We start from the raw sequence: 23448 nt of genomic DNA, 5'->3' as shown, positions 1-23448 counted from the left end.
AGATCACAACCAATTTGGAAAAGTTTCACACATTCAATTTAATTCCAGAACCGTGGGATCAAATAAAGCCAGCTATCCTAGATCCCTGTGTCCAGACTTTTATGTTTTAGCATTACGGGCAACGGTACTGGTTTATTGAAGGCTGAAATATACGACCTCCTAGAACAAAAATTGTCAGCCTTCATAGCCTGGCATAACAACTCAAGGTACAGGTCAGGGTGGCAGTATTCCCACGGCTCAATGCTGATGCGCAAAGACAAATCCAAAAGATAAAAGACATGCGGTAGGAAGATCAAGCCCAATAGATCCAACAAAATGCCGACTATCATGGCATGCAAAGCTTTCTTGAAGTCACCAGGGCTATCTATCGACGGAGGTCAAATGGATAAAATCCTCTTCCTCACAGGTTGGTGTTTCTCATCTTAAGGATGATCATGCCATCTACGAAAACACATTTTCAACAACCCCCCAAACTATGAATCCACAGTGGTTGCTGATACTCTCCAGGCTATTGTGATGAGTGTAAGAAATTGTCATATTTTATATTTCATATTTTTTTGCAGTAGTGTTATTAAAACCTGGATTCAAATACATACAGCCAGTATGGTTGCTAGAACAGTAATGACAGAGCAATAAAACTGTGGTGATCACTGATTTGCAGGTGAAGTATTCTGCTAATAGATCTTGAGAACCATTTTCTTGTTGACAGATAGCTAGCTAATGGAATATTGTTTAGGTTTGAAGGACCCCTACGGCGCTGAGGACCCGGGTTCGAATCCCGGCCCGAGGAGTTTGCACATTCTCCCCATGTCTGAGTGGGTTTCACCCCCACAACCCAAAGATGTGCAGGTTAGATGGATTGGCCATGCTAAATTGCCCTTAATTGGAAAAAAAATAATTTGGTACTCTAAATATATCTTTAAAAATGTTTGAAGGAGCCTGGGGTGTAGATAATATATGAGGGATATTGTGTTTGGTCCTGGCTAAACAAGTCAAGGGACATCTTGTAAGAAGAGACAAAATAATGCCTTATGCTTTGGGTACAGATGACATAGTTAATATGAGGAGCCAGGTCAGTCTGAAAAGTTAGTTGGTCCTGAAACTCTAATCTGAACAGAGGTTTTTCAGTTTAGTCCTAAAAGATTCTCTCTCCAAAGATTCTGTACAGAGAAAAGCAGGTAATACCCTGGTTGTTAACTGTATTCATTTGTGGTATTTGAAATATGTTCATTTGCTTAATTGGAATATCTTGGCAGGCTTAGGAAGTAAGTTATGGTTGCTTCTTTTACTTAAGAACGGTTGTAACTGTTAACTGTAAAGTTATTTCCTTTTTATTAATGTGGCTAATTCTGTGATTAAATTAATGTTTCGCATAAAAGATACCTATTGGTCAGTGTTATCACTCATGTGGTGCAGTAACATTTCCTCACAGTTTTAGAAATTGAAAATAGATGGGTTCTCGTTTGGGATCCAAAAACTATCCCTTGGTACCCTATGGTAGAATCTAAGGAGTAACCACTATTGAAGGCAGAGCTGAAAAAGGCAATCAAAAGGATGAAAAGCAACAAGGAAAAACCTGGTATTCTGGCTGAGGCCCTCAAGACCTGTGGGCTTTTGTTCATATCAAGACTCCATAGATTTGGGAGGAATCCCGACTCCAGGAATGAGCCACTTGTAACTATCTTCAATAAGGGAGACCGATCATGCCATGAAAACTATTGAGTTATTTCCCTCTTGCCCATAGCAGCAAAAATCCTGGCACACATTCCCTTGAATTGCTTATTTAATGTGGCTGAGGAAATCTCCCCAGAAACACAGCGGGACTTTGACATGTTCTTTGTTGTCAGAGAAACTGAAGGAAAATTGTTGAGAACAACACCAGGAGTTCTTAATTGCATTCATTGACCTGACTGGAGCATTTAACTCAGTAAATTGTGAGTCACTGTGGATTGTGCTCCAAAGATTTTGATGTCCAAGAAACTTCATCACAATCCTACAATTGTTTCACGATGATCTGACTGCAATTGTCTTGAGTCAGAGATCTGAAACAGGCGCCTTCAAAATCCAGAACGGTGTCATGCAAGGTTTGTGACAGTTCCCACATCATTTGCAATTTACCTGATGGGCTATTCCCCTCATCAAAGATCAACTGCCCTCTGGTGTGTGTATTAAATATCATTTAGCCTCAATCGTTTCCGTGCCCAAACTGACCACCATAAGCATACATGAACTATAGTTTACAGTTGACTGCAGTGCCATTGCCCACTGCGCCATATTTGCAAACCACTCTCAATCTCTTCAACTCTACATATGAGGAACTTGTGCAGTCCTTAAATGATGCCAAAACTCATATATCAACACACACCTGGTCAGCCAAATATTCCACCTCCCATAGGTGTTGAGGGAAAGACTCTGGAATATGTTGACCATTCCAGTTATTGACAGCTCCCTCTTTCAAAATGCCACCATTGACAAGGGGATCCAACATTGGATCAACTGTGCCAGCACAACCGTCTACAAATTAAGCAGTGAGTTTTTGACAACAAAGACCTCCGCAAGTCAACAAAAATTCTCATATACAGAGCAGCTGTCACCACCAAACTTCTGTACTGCAGTGAGACCTGGATTGTGCATCAGTGACACATAAAAGCACTAGAAAAATTTCATCAACAATACCTTCAATGCACCCTTCTGATTCAATGGGGAACCATCCGACAAACACCAGTCCCCTCCTTGGAGCCAGATCCACAAACAAGCAGGCCAAACTCCTGCAAAATTGACTTCAATGGACTGTGTCCAGCTGAAAAATGTCTCATCATGCAACGTCCAGTTTTCTCAACTCTCAAATGGCCAAGTTCTGGCGGTGGGAAAGAGCAGTGGGAGGGGTCTAAGGAAATCCTTCAACGACAACTCCAAGAAGCTTTCCTTAAAGTACAACGGCATTGACATTAATGACTGGGGGGAATGTGGTACCAATCTTACAAAATGGTGACGGCTTGTAGATCAGAGCATGTCATATTAATATGCTTAAGAGGCAGTGGGATAGAGGAGATGAAGACAAACATAAGGTCTTGGTAGTAATGAAGCAGGGAGAAGAGAGATGGTTAAATTCTGAGAATGACTTTCCTCTAATTAATTTGGGTAACAAGGGAGTGCTGGAAAATTTAAACAACTGATTAAATTATCTTCCAGATAGGAAGAGTTTCTGCAGTCATATAAATGTATTTGTGGGAATAAATTAGGTAGAACAGAGAAAGCGAGGCATGACATAGATGTAGAGGAAACATCTCCCATAATTCAACATCCATATCGATTAAATCCAGCAAAGTTACCACAAGTAGGTCATTGAATGTATGCTGAAAAATGACATTATTGAATTGCGTTCTAGTGATTTGCGTTCACCGCTTTTAACAGTGCCGAGGCTGGATGGAACACAAAGACTTTGTGTGGGCTACAGGAAAGTGAATGTCATCACCAAGAGCAATTCATTTCCTATACCACGATTAGAGGATTCTATTGAAAGCGTTGGACAGTTAAAATACATCACAAAGATAGACTTGCTGAAGGAATAGTGGAAAGTACCTTTGTCCGAGAGGGCAAAGGAAATTTCATTATTCATGACACCAAATGGACTTTATCAGTTTAAAGTTATGCTGTTCCGGATTAAGAACGCCCCTGCAACATTTCCGAGACGAATACATAAAGTTATTCAGTGACTGAGTCACTGTGCAAAGTACATTGATGATTTAATGGTGTTTAGTCGAAGTTGGGAAGAACATCTGCTACACTTAAAAGAACTGTTTGAGTGCTTAAAGAAGCTAATCTAGTCATGAATTTGGCAAATATCAAATTTGCTACAGCTCAAATTTCATATTTAATTTTGAAAAAAATATTTAAAGTACCAATTAATTTTTTTTCCTATTAAGGGGCAATTTGGCATGACCAATCTACCTACCCTGCACATCTTTGGGCTGTGGGGTGAGACCCACACAGACATGGGGAGAATGTGCAAACTCCACACGGTCAGTGACCCGGGGCCAGGATCGAATCTGGATAGGCAGCAGTGCTAACCAGTGTGCCACCATGCATATTTAAAATGTATCATGGGGCATGGTCAAATGGGTCTATGAGATGCAATGATACAGGCCATTTAGTATTTTCCAGAACCGCCAACAAGAAAAGAGATTTGAAGATTTCTGGAAATTAATGGATTTTATCATAAATTTGTACCAAATATTAATGGTGCCATAGCACCACTAACAGAATTCTTGAAGAAGAATAAGAAATGTAACTGGACAGAGGACTGCCAAACTGCATTTCAACATTTAAAACTGTGTTGACAACTTTGTTTATCACACAAAATTGTGACACTAATTTAATCAGACTGTGGATGCTCATGACATTCGATTGGGAGCTGTATTGTTACAGGAAGATGAACTTGGAATTGAGAAACCTGTGGGGTAATTCGCAAGGAAATTAAATTATCATCAACAAAAGTACTCTACAATTGAAAAAGAGACTTTAAGGTATTGGCATGACAACACTAAACAGGCAGCCGGTTAAGATCAAAACTCGAACTGAACAGATTTTGCTTTCACTGAAATTGAAGACGGTTTTCCCAAACGTGACCAGATAACCTCCAAATGTGACCACATAATCTGTGCATAGTACTAATTTGCTGGATTTAACTCCTTGAGTTATATAATATTGGATGTTGCTTGGGAACGAAGGGGCGTCTTAGAGTTTGGGAACATGGGTAGTTGGAACCAAGGGGTAATTTCCTGTAATACTGTGTGTACATCCATCAGCATTCTTAGAGATTGTAATTATTTCAGTCCTTCGTGTAGTGTGTTTTTTCTTTTAAGTTAATATATATTCTTTATTCATTACTCACACAATGACTAGACTATTCCTCCCTGCTTCGCAAAACTTTCCTCACAGTGTACCAAACTGAAAATATACACAACTAAGAACCGGTGTTCCAAGTTACTCTGCTAGGTTTTGGGATACCCTTGCATTTACCATCAGTGGGGTTCATAGCAGCACCAATGGGCTGCAGTAAGGATAGGGCAATAGGACAGCTGCTGTGCAAATGACCAGGAGGCTGAGGTCACAGATGTGTTCTGCTGCAGGGGAATATATGAGGACCTCATTGGACCTCATTGGGATGGACTGCAAGGAATGCTGATGAAGATGCACAATGAGATGGTTGGATGCATTGGCAGGCCTGCCAGGTAGTTTTTCAGTCACTGTCCTGGAGCATGGAACAGGCTGGTTCTCCTCTGGTGCAGAGCTTGGTGCCCAGCCTTTCCATCATGGAAGTGATGGGCACATCCATGACAGCATTGCCATACTGCTCCATGATGGACTGTCTACAATGGCCATTGTCTCAGCGTCCACCCGAGTTGCCAACTCTGATTAAATGTATTCCTGTGGATTTAATCACATGACTCACTCCCACACTCCAGCCATTAGCCGACCATCCTTGTGATATCTTGCCTTCCCACACCAAGTAGAAAACAAAAAAGATGTATTGACCATTTGGATGTTGCTTGCTTGTCAGCCAAACACCTTTCCCCCCTCTATTTTCAATATTTTTTATATTTGGTAAAGAGAAACATTCAAAAGAAATAATTTAAAATATATATTTTAATATCCCTATGATTTTTCTCGAGGGTTGCACACAGCAGTGTCTTGGAGATTGATCTTCAATTTCCGGAAACTCCAGATCAATCCTGGAGGGTTGGCAACGATATCTTCCCCTGCAGCACAGGCAGAGGCCCCTTGCATCTCACTGCTGCAATGGAAGCACAGATGGATATCATGGGTCCCATATTTGCTCCCATGCAAGCTCAGTCCAATGCAATGCCGACTCAGAATGTCAACCATCGGGGGTGTGGATATTCGTAATCAAAGGGCCATGTGGGATCTCACTGCAGTCCAACAGTAAGTTCTCCAGCGGATTACTAGGGCTGTAGAACTGCTGTTCGGGAGAACAAAATCGTCGTCCTGTCGTCTGACTCCCCCAACTGTCACTCCACCATTTCCCCTGCTGTTCCCTCTGAGCCTGCCATCCCAGGCGGTTGCCACTCACCAAGGGGTTGCAATCTAAAGCTGGGCCCTCAAGGCCAAGAGTTGATTAAGGACAGTCAGCAAGACCATCTGCAGTCTCCCTGACTAAATCAGCAATCTTCCACCAACCATGCTGCAGCCACTAGGTTGGCACTGCGAAGGGGCATCGGAACAGGGAAAGGCACCCACGCGACAGACACAAAGTGGATGCATAAGGATGATTAGTTCAATGTTTTGTAGTACTGATGTGTTATGGGATAAAAATTTTAAGTGAGTGTTTTCAATGTTGGCCTTTATTGGTTGATAGTGGACAAAGGGCTGGTAAGTCTGATACTGATAACTATTGACAAATGTTGGATCCTAGTTGGGGTGGGAAAGTTCATTTTAACTGAAGCATCACAAGATGGCCCCTTTCGCTGTGACCCGGTGCAAAAGAGCATGTGACCTTTCCCTGCCTCTTCCTTTCCACATCCTGCCCATGTTGGAGACCAAGAGTTACAGCAACAACTGCCCCGTTTGTTTGTAAAGGACTGGTCTTTTCCCGCTATGGTGTGGAATATTTCCAAACTGCTTGAGCAAATCATAACAGTCCCTCCACAAACTTTGCCTTGGCAAAGGTTAGTCAGAAGCACCTCACCTGTATCTTAAGTGGCACTTTAAGTAGTGCAGAACAGCATCCATTTTGTTTCATAATGTTTGTTGTTTCGGGGGGAGTATCGAAGATGCTACCTACACTTGGACTGACCACACCAAAAAAAAAAAAAATTCATAATGCTGAAGTGCAAAGGGACTTGGGAGTCCTAGTCCAGGATTCTCTAAAGGTAAACTTGCAGGTTGAGTCCATAATTAAGAAAGCAAATGCAATGTTGTCATTTATCTCAAGAGGCTTGGAATATAAAAGCAGGGATGTACTTCTGAAGCTTTATAAAGCATTAGTTAGGCCCCATTTAGAATACTGTGAGCAATTTTGGGCCCCACACCTCAGGAAGGACATACTGGCACTGGAGCGGGTCCAGCGGAGATTCACATGGATGATCCCAGGAATGGTAGGCCTAACATACGATGAACGTCTGAGGATCCTGGGATTATATTCATTGAAGTTTAGGAGGTTGAGGGGAGATCTAATAGAAACTTACAAGATAATGAATGGCTTAGATAGGGTGGACGTAGGGAAGTTGTTTCCATTAGCAGGGAAGCCTAGGACCCAGGGGCACAGCCTTAGAATAAAAGTGAGTCACTTTAGAACAGAGATGAGGAGAAATTTCTTCAGCCAGAGAGTGGTGGGCCTGTGGAATTCATTGACACAGAGGGTGGTGGAGGCCGTGACGTTGAGTGTCTTTAAGACAGAAGTTGATAAATTCTTGATTTCTCGAGGAATTAAGGGCTATGGAGAGAGAGCGGGTAAATGGAGTTGAAATCAGCCATGATTGAATGGTGGAGTGGACTAGATGGGCCGAATGGCCTTACGTCCGCTCCTATGGCTTATGATCTTATGGTCTTAACCCATTTACATCAGTGAACTGATAATAATAAACAATAACTGGACAAACTCAGCAGGTCTGACAGCATCTGTGGAGAGAAAAGGGAGCTAACGTTTCGAGTCTAGGTGACTCTTTGTCAAAGCTGGGGTTTGTGATCATTTTCATTCATGGTCTTTAGGTGCACGTGGAGGCTGCAGAGGCGCTGACACTCTATCCACTACACAAGTGAGCAATGGCATAGCTCACACATATATGCCATGCCTAAACCATGTCACGCTACGTGTCATACAGATTTAGTGCACACTTAATTCCCTAACTGTGGGTGTACCCATATCACATGGACTTGAGCGGTTCAAGCAGATGGCTCACCACCTCCTTCTCAAGGGCAATTAGGGATGGGCAGTATATGTTGGCATTGCTTGCCATGCACAAAGCCCAAGAACGAATCTAAAAATAATCCCATGTTAATTACTACCTGTTACAAACCTATTCATTCATTTAACAAACAATTGTAAAATAGATCAGTGAATAGACATAATGGGCAAGTCTAAATGATGAAATATCATTTCAAACATTTGTCAATATTTATAACTATAATATAGAACTACCGAATTGGTGAACTCGGCAAACGGCAGCTGACTGTTTACTGTCAGGCCATCAACCCAGGTCTCTTGTCACCGCATTTAGTAGCAGCAAGTATGACATCTGACCCTTTTCCCACCCGTCATTTCGGTCAGATGAATTTAAGCGAAGTGTTTGCGATTGCGTAAGTGGTTAAATAGGCGCGGGGGGGAGGACCTTTACACACTGTGAAGCCCAATTCTTGAAAACTTCCGCCTTAGGCTGGGAAAGGAGGGAGTAAGGATCAGTTATCAGAGCTAAAACCCCAAAGATCAGATCAAAGGCTGAGGCAGGGTTCTCTGTGGTATACAATGGCCACAAGGATACCAACTCGAGAAGAGTGTGAAAGCTGGAGATCTTGGGAACTAGCAGAATTCCTGCGACTGGTAAGGTGGAACTCTCTCCCTTTTAAAGTTTGATGAAGACCTGTATTTTATATGACTGTTGAAACACCGACATTATTTCACTTAAAAGTTGCTAATGCATAATAATTGCACCAAAACTGTGGCAAGTTAAATGAAAGCAAAGTAAAAAGTCAGGAAAGCGTCCAAGGCGACCCAGGAAGTACTGCAAGGTTGTTTAGTCGTCCTGTAAAAATAATAGATATCATGGACAGAGCTGTTATTTGGGGCGCTATATTACAGAGTGAGATAAGATTTCTGTTGGCAGCCCTAATATTCCATTCGATTTTAACCTAAATAAAATCTGTTGATTATGTAAGCCCTTGTTTGAACTATAAAGTTCAACAAAGGGCACCTATCTCCCTTCGTTAGAATTAAATAAGTTATGATATTTTGGAACGTTCTGACCAGCTCGTGTTTGAAGCTAAAGGTTTCCTTGTTTCTCGTTTATGCACAGAATAATTTATATGAACCTGCCATTGTAGTGGAAAGGCAGAAAATATCTGGGGCAACGTTTTTGGTAAGTAAATTGAAAGCAATGTACTTTCTTTCATAAAGTTGAAATGATATGTTTTCCGTTCCCTGGACGTTCTGACTGTTCCGAACGTATTATCTGCGTTTTATATCTGAACGTGTGGTATGTTATAGCTCAAAGAATCGTATTTCAAAGCATTAGACGCGCTATCAGCATTGGCTGTGTTAAAGAAACACCAACAAATCACAGCTCAATACATATGGAGGACACCACTCAACAACAACTTGCATTTATATAGCACCTCTAATGTAATTTTCAAAATAAATTTAGAGTACCCAATTATTCTTTTCTAATTAAAGGACAATTTAGCGTGGCCAACCCACCTACCCTGCACATCTTTGGGTTATGGGGGGGTGAGACCCACACAGACACGGGGAGAATGTGCAAACTCCATATAGACAGTGACCCGGGGCCTGGATCGAACCTGGGTCCTCAACGCCATGAGGCAGCAGTGTTAACCACTGCACCACCGTGCTACCCACCCCTAATGTAATTAACCGTCCAAAGGTACTTCATCTTTCTCAACCATTCTGGTGCATAGGTCAGACTTTCGTCTGTTTCTATAGCTAATTATTCCTGGAACAGGTCGCTAGTCTGTCGCCTGCAGCTTATAACTTGAGGGGCATTACACCACATCAAGCATAAAAAGCACTTAATAGGAGAGCTTTGAAACAAAAATTAATACTGAGAGACATAGGGAGATATTAGGACAGATACCTGGAGGTTTGGTCGAAGAGCTAGGTTTTAGGTGTTTTAAAGGGGGGAACCGAGTTAGAGATTAGGAGAGGTTTAAGGAAGGACTTTCAGAACGCAGGATTTTGGTGACTGAAGGCTACTGATGGTGGAGCGATTACAACTGGGTACCGTCAAGAGACCAGGTTCAGAGGTACCTAGGTACATCAGGGGGTTGTATGGTTGGAGGATATGATCAAGATTAGGAAGGGAGGGGCCAGGGAGCGATTTAAAAATAAGGAGGACCATTTAAAATTGGGGGGTTGCTCCACCCCACCATGTATTAGTAGAAAGTGCAAGAGTGATGGGTGACTAGGATTTAGTGTGAGTTCGGACATGGGCAACAGAGTTTTGAATGATCTCAAGTTTACAGGAGATGGTAATGAAGGCTACCAATCAAGAATTGCCACTCAGCCATCAGTTCCCAATAAAAGGAGAAGGGGAATTAATTAGTCATAGAGCCATAGAGTGGAATTTCCCACTCCCGCCAAAGTCAATGGACTTTTGAATAGCTCACCACATTTTCCAGCCTGCCCCCTCTGCGAACAGGCCATAAAACGCATAAAATCTCTGCTTGCCTTGTAGGCTATGATCTCTCCTCTAATCACGGCCTTCAGTGCCTCCCAGAACGTGGAGGGTGAGACCTCCCCATTTTGGTTGTTACTAACGTAGTCGCCTATGGCCCACGTTGTTTTCTGACAGAAGGCCTTGTCGGCCAGGAGGTCCGTGTCCAGCCTCCATGTGGGGCGCTGGGCACGGCCTGTCTCCAACCTCACATCCATATAGTGTGGAGTGTGGTCAGAGATAACGATCGCGGAGTAGTCCGTTCCCATGATCCCTGGAAGCACCGATTTCCCCACTGCAAAGAAGTCGATACGGGTGTATACCTTGTGTACTTGTGAGAAGTATGAACATTCCTTCTCTCCCGGGTGCAGGAACCTCCATGGGTCCACCGCCCCCATCTGCTCCATAAATGATCCTAGTTCCCTAGCCATGCCAGTCTTTTTCCCTGCTCTGGGGTTTGATCGGTCGGTCAGTGGGTCCTGTACGCAATTGAAGTTGGTGTGTGTCAAGGTCGGGGATTTCTGCCATGGTCTTCTTTATGAATTCTGTGTCATCCCAGTTGAGAGCATACACATTTACCAGTACGACCGGTGCCCCTTCCAGGACACCGCTGACCATGACGTACCGTCCCCCTGGGTCCGTAACTGTCATGGTTTCTGTAAACCTCGTCCTCTTACTAATTAATATTGCTACTCCCCTAGCCCTCGTCCCGTAGCATGAGTGGTATGTCTGTCGCACCCAGCCCTTTCTTGCCAGCAGTCGGTCCTTCTCCCTCAGGTGCGTCTCTTGTAGGTAGATTATGTCTGCTTTTAGGCTTCTTAGGTGGGTGAAGACTCTGGGTCTTTTCACTGGGCCATTGAGTCCCCTTACATTCCAGGTAACAATCCTGGTGGGGGGTTTTGACCCTCGGTCCTGTGGGGTCACCCATACTTGTCATGATATTCAGGTAAACATCATAACACATACATACTGATGGACAGATCAACGGACCAATCAACACACACACAACACCACTGCCAATCACCGGCAAAAGCATACACAGTACAAAACAGGGAACACTACACTCCCTGAGCATTCCAGCAGGAGACAGCTCAGGGCACAGGGCTCATAGCAAGCCACTCAGACATCCACCATGTGCTGAGTGCCACTACAAGATAGTATTAGGAATAGGTCCACAGATTCTAGAGTTATGATCGAACCTCAGTAACCAGTTTACCACTGTAAATCAATGTTAGCAATAAAACTGAGTTGTACCATTCGCAACCGTGTTGGTTCGTCTGTGTAGCAGAGTACCCAACACATCATAGTACCAGGAGTAACTGTGGGACCTACCTACGGATCCTCCGGAATCTGCCATCCTGCGCCATGGACACCGTCAGCACACCGCAGCCGCTACAAGTCGCCGGAAACCTCGGCGTTAATTGGAAGCTGTTCAAACAGCGCTTCCAGCTCTTCCTGGAAGCCAATGAAAAGGAGAGCGCTTCGGACACCAGAAAGATCACCATCCTCCTCTCCACGGCAGGGCAACACGCTATCCATGTCTACAACTCCCTGGTGTTCGCGGAAGGTGAGGACAAGACCAAGTACAAGACGGTCCTTCTCAAACTCGACCAACACTTCAACGTCGAGGTCAACGGGAGCTTCGAGAGGTATCTCTTCCAGAAGCGCCTGCAGGGTAAGGATGAGCCCTTTCAATCCTTCCTTATGCATCTCCGTATCCTCGCGCAGTCCTGCATCTACGACACCACCTCCGATTCCATGATTCGGGACCAGATCGTTTTTGGGGTCACCTTGGGCACCCTACGCCAGCAGCTCTTAAAAATAAAAGGCCTCACCCTAGCCTCCGCAATCGAAGCCTGTGTCCTGCATGAAAACGCGACTAGCCGCTACTCCCAATTTCAGACGGCCGAATCGGCGCGGCAGGGGTCCTATGCGGCCGGATCGGCGAGGCAGGCGTCCTACGAGGCCGAACGGGTCCAGGCGATCGAGTTCCTCCCGGCCCGCAGCCCGGACAAGGGCGGCCATTTCGCGTGCTTTTCGAGGCCTCCTGCGTTTGTGCGCGTCAAAATCGACGTCGACACAGAGGGACATGATGCGCAGGCGCGCTCGACGCAAGACCAAACTGCGCATGCGCGGTGGCGCAACGAACGCCATGACGTCACGACGTGCGGCAACTGCGGAGCCACACATTTAAAGCGGCAATGCCCCGCAAGAAACCGACAATGCCTCCGCTGTGGCAAGATGGGCCACTACGCTGCCTGCTGTCGAGCAGCTCAACCTGCCAATGTTCCCCAAAACCGACAACCTCGCAGGGACGTGCGGACCATTCAGCCTCCTTACTACGAGTTGTGCCCAGACGATATCCAGACCAGTGAAACAGACGACCGGAACGCCTTCCGTGTTGCGGTCATTGATGGGAACCGGATGTCTCCAGCCAGGACCCACCAGCCGTTGCAAGTGAACACTGTCAATCCGGGTGATGAATGGTGTGCCACCCTAACGGTCAACCCGAATTCATCGCCCACCTACTAGACTGGACCTATGAGCCTGTTTGTACATTGAACTCATAATACCACTTTGTTAATATGTTTCTGTTCTTCCTTGTTGTTACAGGAGTTTGTTTTTGTCGTTCAACATTTCCCCGTTCTTTGTTTATGATACAACCTCGCTGTTATGTCGCACCCGACATCGGCCCATGTATATAGTTTAGCCCCATGTACATGCTGTAGATATTGCACACACACACACACATTCAGCTGCACTCAGTACACATCTCTATTTATAACCACAAAGGCACATGTTCTTGTACAAAAGGGGGGATGTCATGATATTCAGGTAAACATCATAGCTCATACATACTGATGGACAGATCAACAGACCAATCAACACACACACAACACCACAGCCAATCACCGGCAAGAGCATACACAGTACAAAACAGGGAACACTACACTTCCTGAGCATTCCAGCAGGAGACAGCTCAGGGCACAGGGCTCATAGCAAGCCACTCAGACATCCACCATGTGCTGAGTGCCACTACAAGATAGTATTAGGAATAGGTCCACAGATTCTAGGGTTATGATCGAACCTCAGTAACCAGCTTACCACTGTAAATCAATGTCAGCAATAAAACTGAGTTGTACCATTCGCAACCGTGTTGGTTCGTCTGTGTAGCAGAGTACCCACCACATCAATATTTACCTGGTGAATGCGCCCCTGCACTCCGGGGGTTCCCTTCGTTAGGAGGCCGTCCAAAATGGCCGCAGTCGCCGCTCTCGCCATGAGGTTGGACTCCAGGGCTCCGGGGTTTCCTTTTGTCCAGGGGGCACCCAACATGGCCACCAGCTATGTGTACACCACGTGGCTGCGCCCCTGCACTCCAGGGTCTCCCTTCACCCTGAAGCCCTCCTGAGTGGCTGTTTGTGGCACCATTTTGGTTTCTCACCCTGCTCCATGCCTGCCGCCTCGCCAGGGGAGACGAAGAGGGCAAGTGGAGGACCAGGAAAATAGGTCCAGATGGCAGAGTGTTAAAATAGTGGGTCTGCCAGAGGGGATGGAGGGCAGAGATCCAACAGGCTCCGTCACCCAAATGCTGGGCAAGCTAGTGGGAAGGGAGAAGTTTCCAAACCCCCCAGAAATCGACAGGGCGCACAGGTCGCTCCAACCCAGGCCCAAAGCCTTTCAGCCCCCTGCTCGAGCCTGTTACACAGGAAAGTGCTGCTTATCTACCTCACCCATCTTTTTGCTTCTCTTTTGTTCTCGCTCGCCTCCGGACTCCTCTCCCACCCCCCTTAGTCCCTGTTCCTCTGTCCACCCCCTGTGTTCTCCCCCCCACCCCCCGCCCTGCCCCCCCTTCTCTTTGTGCCAGGCGCTCCCTCTCCCCTGAGAAGCACGCCCGGCCCTCCTTTCTTCCTGCCCTCCCGTGTTAGCCCTCCTCGCTAGCACGGTGGCCCCCCTCCCAGTACTTGCCCTGCTCTGGTCCTGTTTTACCTTCCTTTTGCTAGCCCTTGTCTCACCCTCCTGTCCACCTTTCTCACCCTCATTCACCTTGTTTCGCTCCCCCCCCCCCCCCATTGCATTGAGAGATGGAACGAGCCTGGGAATGAGTCAGCACAGTCCCGCACAGTGCACCAAACACGCGTGTACAGTTTGTGATGGTATTGTCTCTGTTTGCGGTCTGCCCTCAGCTCTTTGTTCCGATTCTTCCTTTCTTTTCCATCCCCGTCGCTTTCATGATGGCCATTGCGGCTGTCCCTCCCCCAGTTTGTTCACTCTAACGAACTCCTCCGCTGCCGCTGTTACCTAGTGTTTGGCCGGGAATAACATCCCAAATTTCACATTACTTTTGTAGAGTGCTGATTTGGCCTGTTGAATTCAGCCCTTCTTTTGGCCAGGTCTGCCCCAATGTCCTGGTACACCCTTATGGTCTTCCCTTCCCACGTGCTCGATTTCGTCTGCCGGGCCCACTTTAAGATTTTTTTCCCTGTCTTGGAACCTGTGCAGCTTCACGATAATCGCTCTGGGCTGCTCCCCAGCTTTGGGCCTGGGTCAGAGCGAACTGTGCGCCCTGTCGATTTCTGGGGGGTTTGGAAACTTCTCCCTCCCCACTAGCTTGCCCAGCATTTGGGTGAAGTAGCCCATTGGGTCTCTGTCCTCCATCCCCTCTGGCAGACCCACTATTTTAACATTCTGCCATCTGGACCTATTTTCCTGGTCCTTCACTTTCCCTCTTAGTCTCCCCTGTGTCGTGACCAGCCTTTTCACCTCGGTTTCCTGAGTTACCATCCTGTTGCTCTGGTCCGAGGCGGCCCTCTCCAACTCCTGAATCGTTTTCTCCTCCACCTCCATCTTCCTTTCCAGGCCGTTAATGGTTCGCTGCATTTTGTCCGTTGTCTCCGCCAGCATCTCCTTCATCGTTGTGTGGAGCTCCGTCCTGAGTGCCTCCCTCATGGCGCTTATCTCCGTTTTTATCTCCTCCTTTATGGCGTTTATTTCTGTTTTCAGCACGCTTCTCCATTCATCCCCCTGTGCGGGGTTGGGGGGGGGGGGGGTCGCCACGTCCTGTTCCTGCTCCGCTGCTCGGCTCTCCAGCTTCCTGATTCGCCTGAACCTCCGCCTGGCCCCGTGGGGTCGTCTGCCTGCGCGGCCGCAGCTCCTGCTTTTTTCCTTCACCTTCGTTGCTGCTCCTTCTTACATCGTGCCGTCTCCACGAATTACCTTTCTCTTCCTGGGTTTTGGTGCGAAGAAGAAATTTTTTATTTTTTACTCCCCCCAAATAGAAACCCCCCCCCAAGGATTTTTTCTCCTTTTAAAAATGATTATTAGCAGGCACCCTCCTCCCCCAGCATAATCTATCCAGCCCCCTAATCAGACCCTCCCATCAGACCCCTCATTAGACCTTATTTCAGACCGCCCATTAGATCCTCCCCCATCAGACTGCCCCAGCAGACTCCCATCAGACACTCCCATCACGACCACACCCTCCCAGCCGATCCTTCATCAGATTCCCCACCCTGCCCCCCATCAGATCCCCTCAGCAGAGACCACAGTCAGACAGCCCCCGTAAAAGATCTATCTTTCATTCACGCTTGAATGCATCTCCATAGTCCTGCTTTGATGCTAACAGCAAGCAGCTAGTGCTATTTGCTGTGAAAAAGAGGAAGTGAAAGCACTAGCTGCTTTTGATTGGTGAGGAACTGTCAGTCATAGCAAGAATGTTTATAAACATTGTGGTTAGCACCAACACCGGGTAATGGAGATGCATTCAAGCATGAAGGGAAAGGTGGACCAACATTCCACAAAGCACCTATCTCTGGAGTAATAAAACTGTCAATCACTGGCTAATGTAATGTATTGCTGTGTAAAATTGAATGAAAGATTTACATTTCAAAAGCTGTCAAGGGATTTGAAGACATCTAAAGTGTACTGGCCTTAAGAGGAAGCCTTTGACACTTGTGACACCTGCTGCTTTAAACACTTTTGTCTGAAGCCGCAGATGTAAGGTAAAGGTAAGTGAAAATGCAGTAATTTTTCACTGCACTACCTGGATTGCAGTTCAACTTTCAGGCAGAGCTGTCTGATGGGGGTCTCTGCTGGGGAGTCAGATGGGGGTCTCTGTTGAGGTATATGATAGGGGGATTTGATGGGGTCTGTTGGGGGAGCTTGGGAGTTGTGGGGGGCATGGGTCACCCTCTTGGGGAAGGGGTGACCCATTATCCCTGTGGAGGGGGTGGGGAGGATTCCCCTACTTGTCAGCAGAGAGGGCGGGCAGAATCTGCATTATGGGGGAGGGGTGGACTGCTGGCGGTCCTTGGTATCGGGCCACCCACTTAAAATGGCGGTCCGAAATCAGGTTTCCGACGGAATCCGGCGAGCTCACATCCATGCATAAATTAGCATGGTAAAGGAGAGGGAATCGCCCTGGGCGCCGTCCTAGTGCTAGTGGAGCTGAGGAGCAAGTATCCGCTGGTGGAGGCACTTAGTCTTCAGTATGAAGTATCCAGCCCACTGTCTCTGCTTTTAAAAATGAATTCCTCCAGCTCTGAATCCCAGTGCTTTGTTTTCATTTTTACAACCATTAATAGATGAGCATCAGCGTTATAATCTGAGATGATACTCATAGTAATATCATTGTATGATACAGCACAGAAACAGGCAATTTAGGCCTTTGTGTCTGTGCCAACTTTTTGGTGAGCTATCCAATTAGTTTGACTCAGCTGCTCCTTGCCCATAGCCCTGTAAATGTTTTTCCCTTCAAGTTCCTCTAATTTTAGAATGACGTTAACTCATTCCATGCTGTAAAGTTTAACATATATCTGAAATGAATCAGATCACATGTGATGGGATCATATAAACAAGAACGAATTATGAAATAACCAGAGGTGAAGGTTCATTCAAACTGTGAACTGACATCAGAAATTATTATACTGACTTTTAAAGTTTTATGAATTGTGCCTGAAACCTCAGTAAAGCAGTTTTCGAACAGCAAGTGCAAGCTGGAGGCACGACGGGCCTCAATTTCCTGTCTTTGCTCAATTTAGTGAAAAATGTAGACATGCGGCTTTTTTCACTGGTAACAACTTTGAGCTAAAATTATCCCATAACTCTCAAACCATGTAAGAACTGTGTTACAGACAGTTGCTTCAAATAAAATTATATCATTTAGCAGTTTTGAAGTTTCCTGGTACACATATCTGAGCCTAACAATCACTGTGCAATATTTGGATACATTTTATTATCATTAAATGTTTCACTACCATTTCTGCTCATAGCCTTCAATTACAAATTCAGATATGTCACAGATATCGACACCGGTTTGGTGGTGTTAATCCCTGATTGCCTCCTTTTTGCAGTCTTGCATCTACTCGCAGAGGCAGGGGCTGTAGAACATCCCAGGCGTTATAATAATGAAACTCCCTTGTGTTTTGGTCAGCATCTTTATGCTTCACTCATATTTGCTGTCATAATGGTTGTGGTTTCTTCAGCCTCACTGAAGGCAGGCCCAATAAATTCTAGATAAAGCAACACTTCATAGCATCCTATGATTCTATGATTCAATGTGCAAACTCCACACAGACAGTGATCCAAGGCTGGAGTTGAACCCTGGTCCCTGGCGCTCTGAGGTCGCAATGCTGACCACTGTGCTACCGTGACGCCCTTGGTTTCATCAGTCTGCTGTTTCCTTCAATCATAGGCAATCACTGAGAGCAATACGTATGATGTAAAACATTTGCAACAATCAGTATAGCTTCTGTCTGCACTTAAGCAACATCCCATTCCCATGGGTTCTTTGCCTCGTGTAAAAGCAGGGTTTCAGCCCATTCGTACTCTGCTGTTACCCGCCATTCTAGTGTCTTGGTCCTGATTTTTAAAAACTTATCTTCAACATCAAGATGCTAGATTACTTTCTGAATGACCAGACATAGTTGATGAATTGCTCATTGAATGGAATTTTGTTCAGGACAACTGTCCATCCCCCATTTTATATACCTTTTATCTTCCTTTGCATCCGTCAGTCAACATGCCGCGATCCTGGAAAGCTACCACCTCTGAGACATTGTTTGCTCAGGATACATATTAAAAACTGCCCAGTCTTTTCTGTGGGAGAAATGACCAAAGTATCCCTAACTGCTTTTTCAGCTAAACGATGACAAGTTAACTGCAACATTTCAAAAGAGCATAATCTCACAATTACCAGCTATTAAAAGGTGGGATCTATAAAATACGGTCTCATGGGTTCAGTGATTGTGGTTTTCACACATGGGCTTTAGCTTCTCCAGTTTTTCATTGAGCAAAACTGATGGAGACTCTGGCAAGGCGAGGTTGATGATAAATCAAGTTTATTCTGCAGCAGAATGAACAAAAATAACAGCGGCAGACGATTGTAAACGTATTGCTTCCTGTAACAACAAAGCATGCTGTGCCTCTATTAGGGGAAATATGTTCATTTTCATGTTATTTCTTTTCAGCTCAACTTCAAGTTGAGAAAACCAACCTATTTTAATTCTAATCTACCTCTTCCAGCCTTGCCAAGTTGAGAATTTAACCCTTTGAGACCCGAAATGCAACTCAATAGCAGCATCTTTTAACATATTTAGACCAAGGTCCTGCTAATGGCAACATGAGGAGCATTTTTAACAGACCTGTCGGGCAGTTAACATTGCTTGGAGAACTGACTTGTAAAAGTCCCACATGCTTCAATTTTCACCTTTGTTCCTGAGAGTGTGGGAAGGCCACCTGCAGAAATATGGGGTGATCTTTCTTTAAATACGTTGATAAGACTTCATTGGTATTTTAACCGCGGGCATGAGCAGAGAGGCTGGGCTTTTCAATCCAGAAGGAAGAGGAGCCTGGACCATGTAGCATAAGGGGCTGGCAAATACAGGGTTATTGTGGGACTGAGTCACCACCCACACAGTGATGTAAGAGACACATGACCCAAACCCAGGGATCAATGTGGTGCTGAGCAGGGACAGATTAAGATCGAAGAATGGAGATAGCTCTGAGTCTATAACCTTTACTGTACAAGTGTAAATAGTCCTACTTGTTAATAAAGGCTTACAGTTAACCTACTGAAGGTTACAACAATTTCTTTAAGAGACACCATTCTGTAACCAACACCTTCCCAACATGGTGGTCGCAGTGGGATCAAAAACCTTCAACCTCGCTAAAACGCTGAAACAAGCCGAGAGGCTGGAAGACTATGACAAAACCTGCAATGAAAATTCTGACCTGAGTGAACCTCCCAATAGAAGCTGAAGATGCAGAGAAACCTCACCAAAAATCGCTTCAGAGAAAGGCCTGCAAGCTGAAGGCAGCGATTTTTAATGCAGAAGAAGACTCCCTTTTAAGTCCAGCTTCAGAGCACAGAGTCCACAGAGCCTGCAGGTTTGAGCTGGATCTTTTATAGTTCCAGGCTGCAGCAAGTCCTGCAAACCCTTTCCCGAATTCAGAGGCACTATTGAAGGAAAGCCTCTCACTAAAACCTGGTTCCCCCAATCAGAATCCCAACATTTGGCCACCAAACTAGTGAGATCAGAAAAAATAATTAATTATTTAAATCTCTCATGAATATTACGACTTTCCAGCTTGGAAAACGGCAACCACAACTTTAAATTCAAATACTTAATTCCCCATCATCAAAAACCATACAATAGGGCAGCATGTGGCGCAGTGATCCAGGTTTGAATCCCGGCCCTGGGTCACTGTCCGTTTGCACATTCTCCCCGTGTCTGTGTGGATTTTGCCCCCACAAAGATGTGCAGGTTAGGTGAATTAGCCACGCTAAATTGCCCCTTAATTGGAACAAAAATAATTTGGTACTCTAAATTTATTTTTTAAAAGATGAAATGCGGCATCTCCAACGTACATTGGACTTCACTGGAGCATTGCAGCAGGCCAAGGATGGACATGGGACATGAGAGCAAGGTGCTGTGTTAAAATGGCAAGCAACAGAAAGATTGGGGTCATGCTTGCGGACTGAGCAAAGATGTTCTGAGCGAACGGTGAAGGAATGGCAATATAATTCCGAGTCCTGCCGGTGTGTGGCTTGCAGGTGATAATGTTCACACAAATCTGCTGCCCGTGTCCATTGACGTGTCGGATGTCATGTGTTTAGAAGGTACTGCCGAAGGGCTTTGATGATTTGCTGCAATGCATCTTGTAGATTGCTAGCACAGTGTGTCGGTAGTGGATGGAGTGAATGTTTGTAGGTGGGATGCTAATCAAGTGGGCTGCTTTGTCCTGGATGGTGTCAAGCTTCTTGGGTGTTATTGGAGCTGCAGTCATCTAAGCAAGTGGAGAATATTCCATCATATTCCTGACTTGTGTCTTGTAGATCAGTGTTTTACAAACGACTCACTTTTACCAAATGACTGGCCCTCGCCACCCATACCATGTTCACTTACTATTCAGGTGAACCTGTCCTCACTATTTTGCATTTAAAATTAATATAATTGTTCTTCCTCACTTATGATGGTAAATGGCATTCATTCTGCATACCTAAAGCCAAGATGTTGCATGGCAACAAAATAATTCCACCTTGTGTATTGCAAATTTCACCTGCCAACAAACAGTTTTACATCACTGACACTGAAATGGTTCATTTTGTCCAATCCGTCGTTTCCAACTCAAACCCAATTTTAACTCTGGCCTCCAAAGTACCAATAGGCTGCTTAATCAATCTGAGGATTTGACACCTGTGTACCATCCCACCTACCGAAACACAATCGCTGATCTGCGAGCGCAGTATTAACATAGCTACATGAATTCAGCTTTAAGGAAATACGATAAATCTTATTCCTCTCGTCAACATAAAAATTCAAAATAAATGTCTGAAATCAGACAATGCACCTCATTTACTGAGCATCAGCAATCCACGTTTTTCAGGTCATCTCACTCGAAATTGATTCAACAGCAAAATATTTCAATGCTCACGGGTAAAAATAATGAGTTGGATTGTGAGATAATGATGATACTCGTCAAACTTTGAAGCCATTTCCTGCTTTCATGGTTGGAAATTCGAGACTCAGGCAGAGTCCACTGACCAATCAAGCTGTAGTACTGCTGCTACAGCCGCAATCTAAACGGGATTCACTGTACATTTAAAAATACACCTCGCTCCCAATTCCTTTCATAATGTGCATGTAACTTGAATTGTATGAGGCAATACTGAGCTTTTCCTCCATATCCTCATGCTGCCTATGTCTTTGTCTGAGAGGTCCTCATTGTCATACTGCCTTCTACAAAATGTGTGCTATAAACAGAACAAGCCAGACCTACATATAACGTTACAACAGTGTTGATTCCACAGCCATTCCAAATATTAGATTTCATAATAAAACATTGTATTTGTGCATTGGCTAGGTATTAAGTTTAACCTTAGGAATGTGCATGTTTATTTTTGAACAGGATTAGTTTAGGGCAGAGAGAAAACTGAAAAAAAGATCTGGCGATCTTTGTGGATAATTTTTGGCGAGCCATTTTTCAACACCGACCCCGACTTTGAAAAACACTGTTGTAGATGGTGTTAGGAGTTAGGAGGGGAGTTACTGCCGCACTATTCTCTCTTGTTGGAAATGGTCATTGCCTGTCTCTTGTGTAGCCACTTACCAGCTCCAGTCTCAATATTGTCCAGGTCTTGCTGCAGATATACATGGACTGCTTTAGTATCTGAGAAGTTTCAAATAGTGCTGAACATTGTGCAAACATCCTGAATTATGACCTAACAATGGAACGAAGGTCATTGATGAAGTAGCTGAAGATGGCTGGGCCGAGGACATTACCCTGAGGAACACAGTAAGAAGTCTAACAACACCAGGTTAAAGTCCAACAGGTTTCTTTCAAATCACAAGCTTTCGGAGCACTGCTCCTTCCTCAGGTGAATGAAGAGGTAGGTTCCAGAAACATATATATAGACAAAGTCAAAGATGCAAACGTTACTTTGAATGCGAGCATTTGCAAGTAATTAAGTCTTTACAGATCCAGAGAGAGGAGTAATCCCAAGTTAAAGAGGTGTGAATTGTATCAAGCCAGGAAAGTTAATAGGATTTTGCAAGCCCAGGCCAGATGGTGGGGGGTGAATGTAATACAACATGAATCCAAGGTTAGGCTGTACTCATGTGTGCAAAACGTGGCTATAAGTTTCTGCTTGGCGATTCTGCGTTGTCACGAGTCCTGAAGGCTGCCTTGGAGAACGCTTACCCGAAGATCAGAGGCTGAATGCCCATGAATGCTGGCCTGGGCTTGCGAAACCCTACCAACTGTCCTGTCTTGAGACAATTCACACCTCTTTAACTTGGGATTACCCCTCTCACTGGATCTGTAAAGACTTAATTACCTGCAAATGCTCGCATTCAAAGTATCGTCTTGCATCTTTGGCTTTGTCTATATATATGTTTCTGGAACCTACCTCTTCATTCACCTGAGGAAGGAGCAGTGCTCCGAAAGCTAGTGATTTGAAACAAACCTGTTGGACTTTAACCTGGTGTTGTAAGACTTCTTACTTTGTCCAACGCCGGCATCTCCACATCTGAGGAACACCAGCAGTAATGTCCTGGAACTGAAATGATTGACCTCCAATAACCATAACCATCCTCCTTTGTGCTAGGAATGGTTTCAACCAAAGGAATGTTTTCCCACTGATTCCCATTGACTCCAATTTTACCGGGGCTCCTTGATGCCACATTAGGTGAAATGCGACGTTGATGTCAAGGGCATTCATTCTTACCTTACATTGATATCTTACTGACAGCCTGTATCCCCATAACTTCAGTTTTTTTATTTTTGATCATGAATCCAATAACAAATTATTTTTGAAAACATTGGGGGGGGGGGGGGGATTTTCCACCCCTTTTTTGGGAGGCAGGAGGGGGTGGATAATTGAGCAGGAGTTCCAAAATGGCATTTATGCCAGCGGGACTTTCCCACCTCCTGCCAAGGATGTAACAGGGATCCCAACTTTTAAAGTCAGGATGCGCACTTACATCTGTTTGAACATGCAAATAGCTCCCCACATTGGACCCTCCATTCATGTTGGCCTATG

At 45.1% G+C, this 23448-nt stretch overlaps 1 protein-coding gene across 3 annotated transcripts in view; it reads left to right on the top strand.

The window, feature by feature from the left end:
• The first annotated feature begins 8393 nt into the window (after positions 1-8393).
• blnk (B cell linker) overlaps positions 8394-23448 on the top strand; it is a 393983-nt gene continuing 378928 nt past the window's right edge. The window contains exons 1-2 of one of the 3 annotated variants that reach the window (XM_072479109.1): positions 8394-8560; positions 9033-9095. In XM_072479109.1, the coding sequence (XP_072335210.1) occupies positions 8486-8560; positions 9033-9095 (138 nt within the window). In that variant the 5' untranslated portion in view covers positions 8394-8485. The remainder of the gene's footprint in view (positions 8561-9032; positions 9096-23448) is intronic. The other 2 variants (XM_072479107.1, XM_072479108.1) reach the window with 2 other exon arrangements.

This window comes from Scyliorhinus torazame, chromosome 16, assembly GCF_047496885.1.
Source record: "Scyliorhinus torazame isolate Kashiwa2021f chromosome 16, sScyTor2.1, whole genome shotgun sequence".
Lineage (NCBI taxonomy): Eukaryota > Metazoa > Chordata > Chondrichthyes > Carcharhiniformes > Scyliorhinidae > Scyliorhinus > Scyliorhinus torazame.
This window is presented reverse-complemented; position numbering and strand designations above follow the sequence as displayed.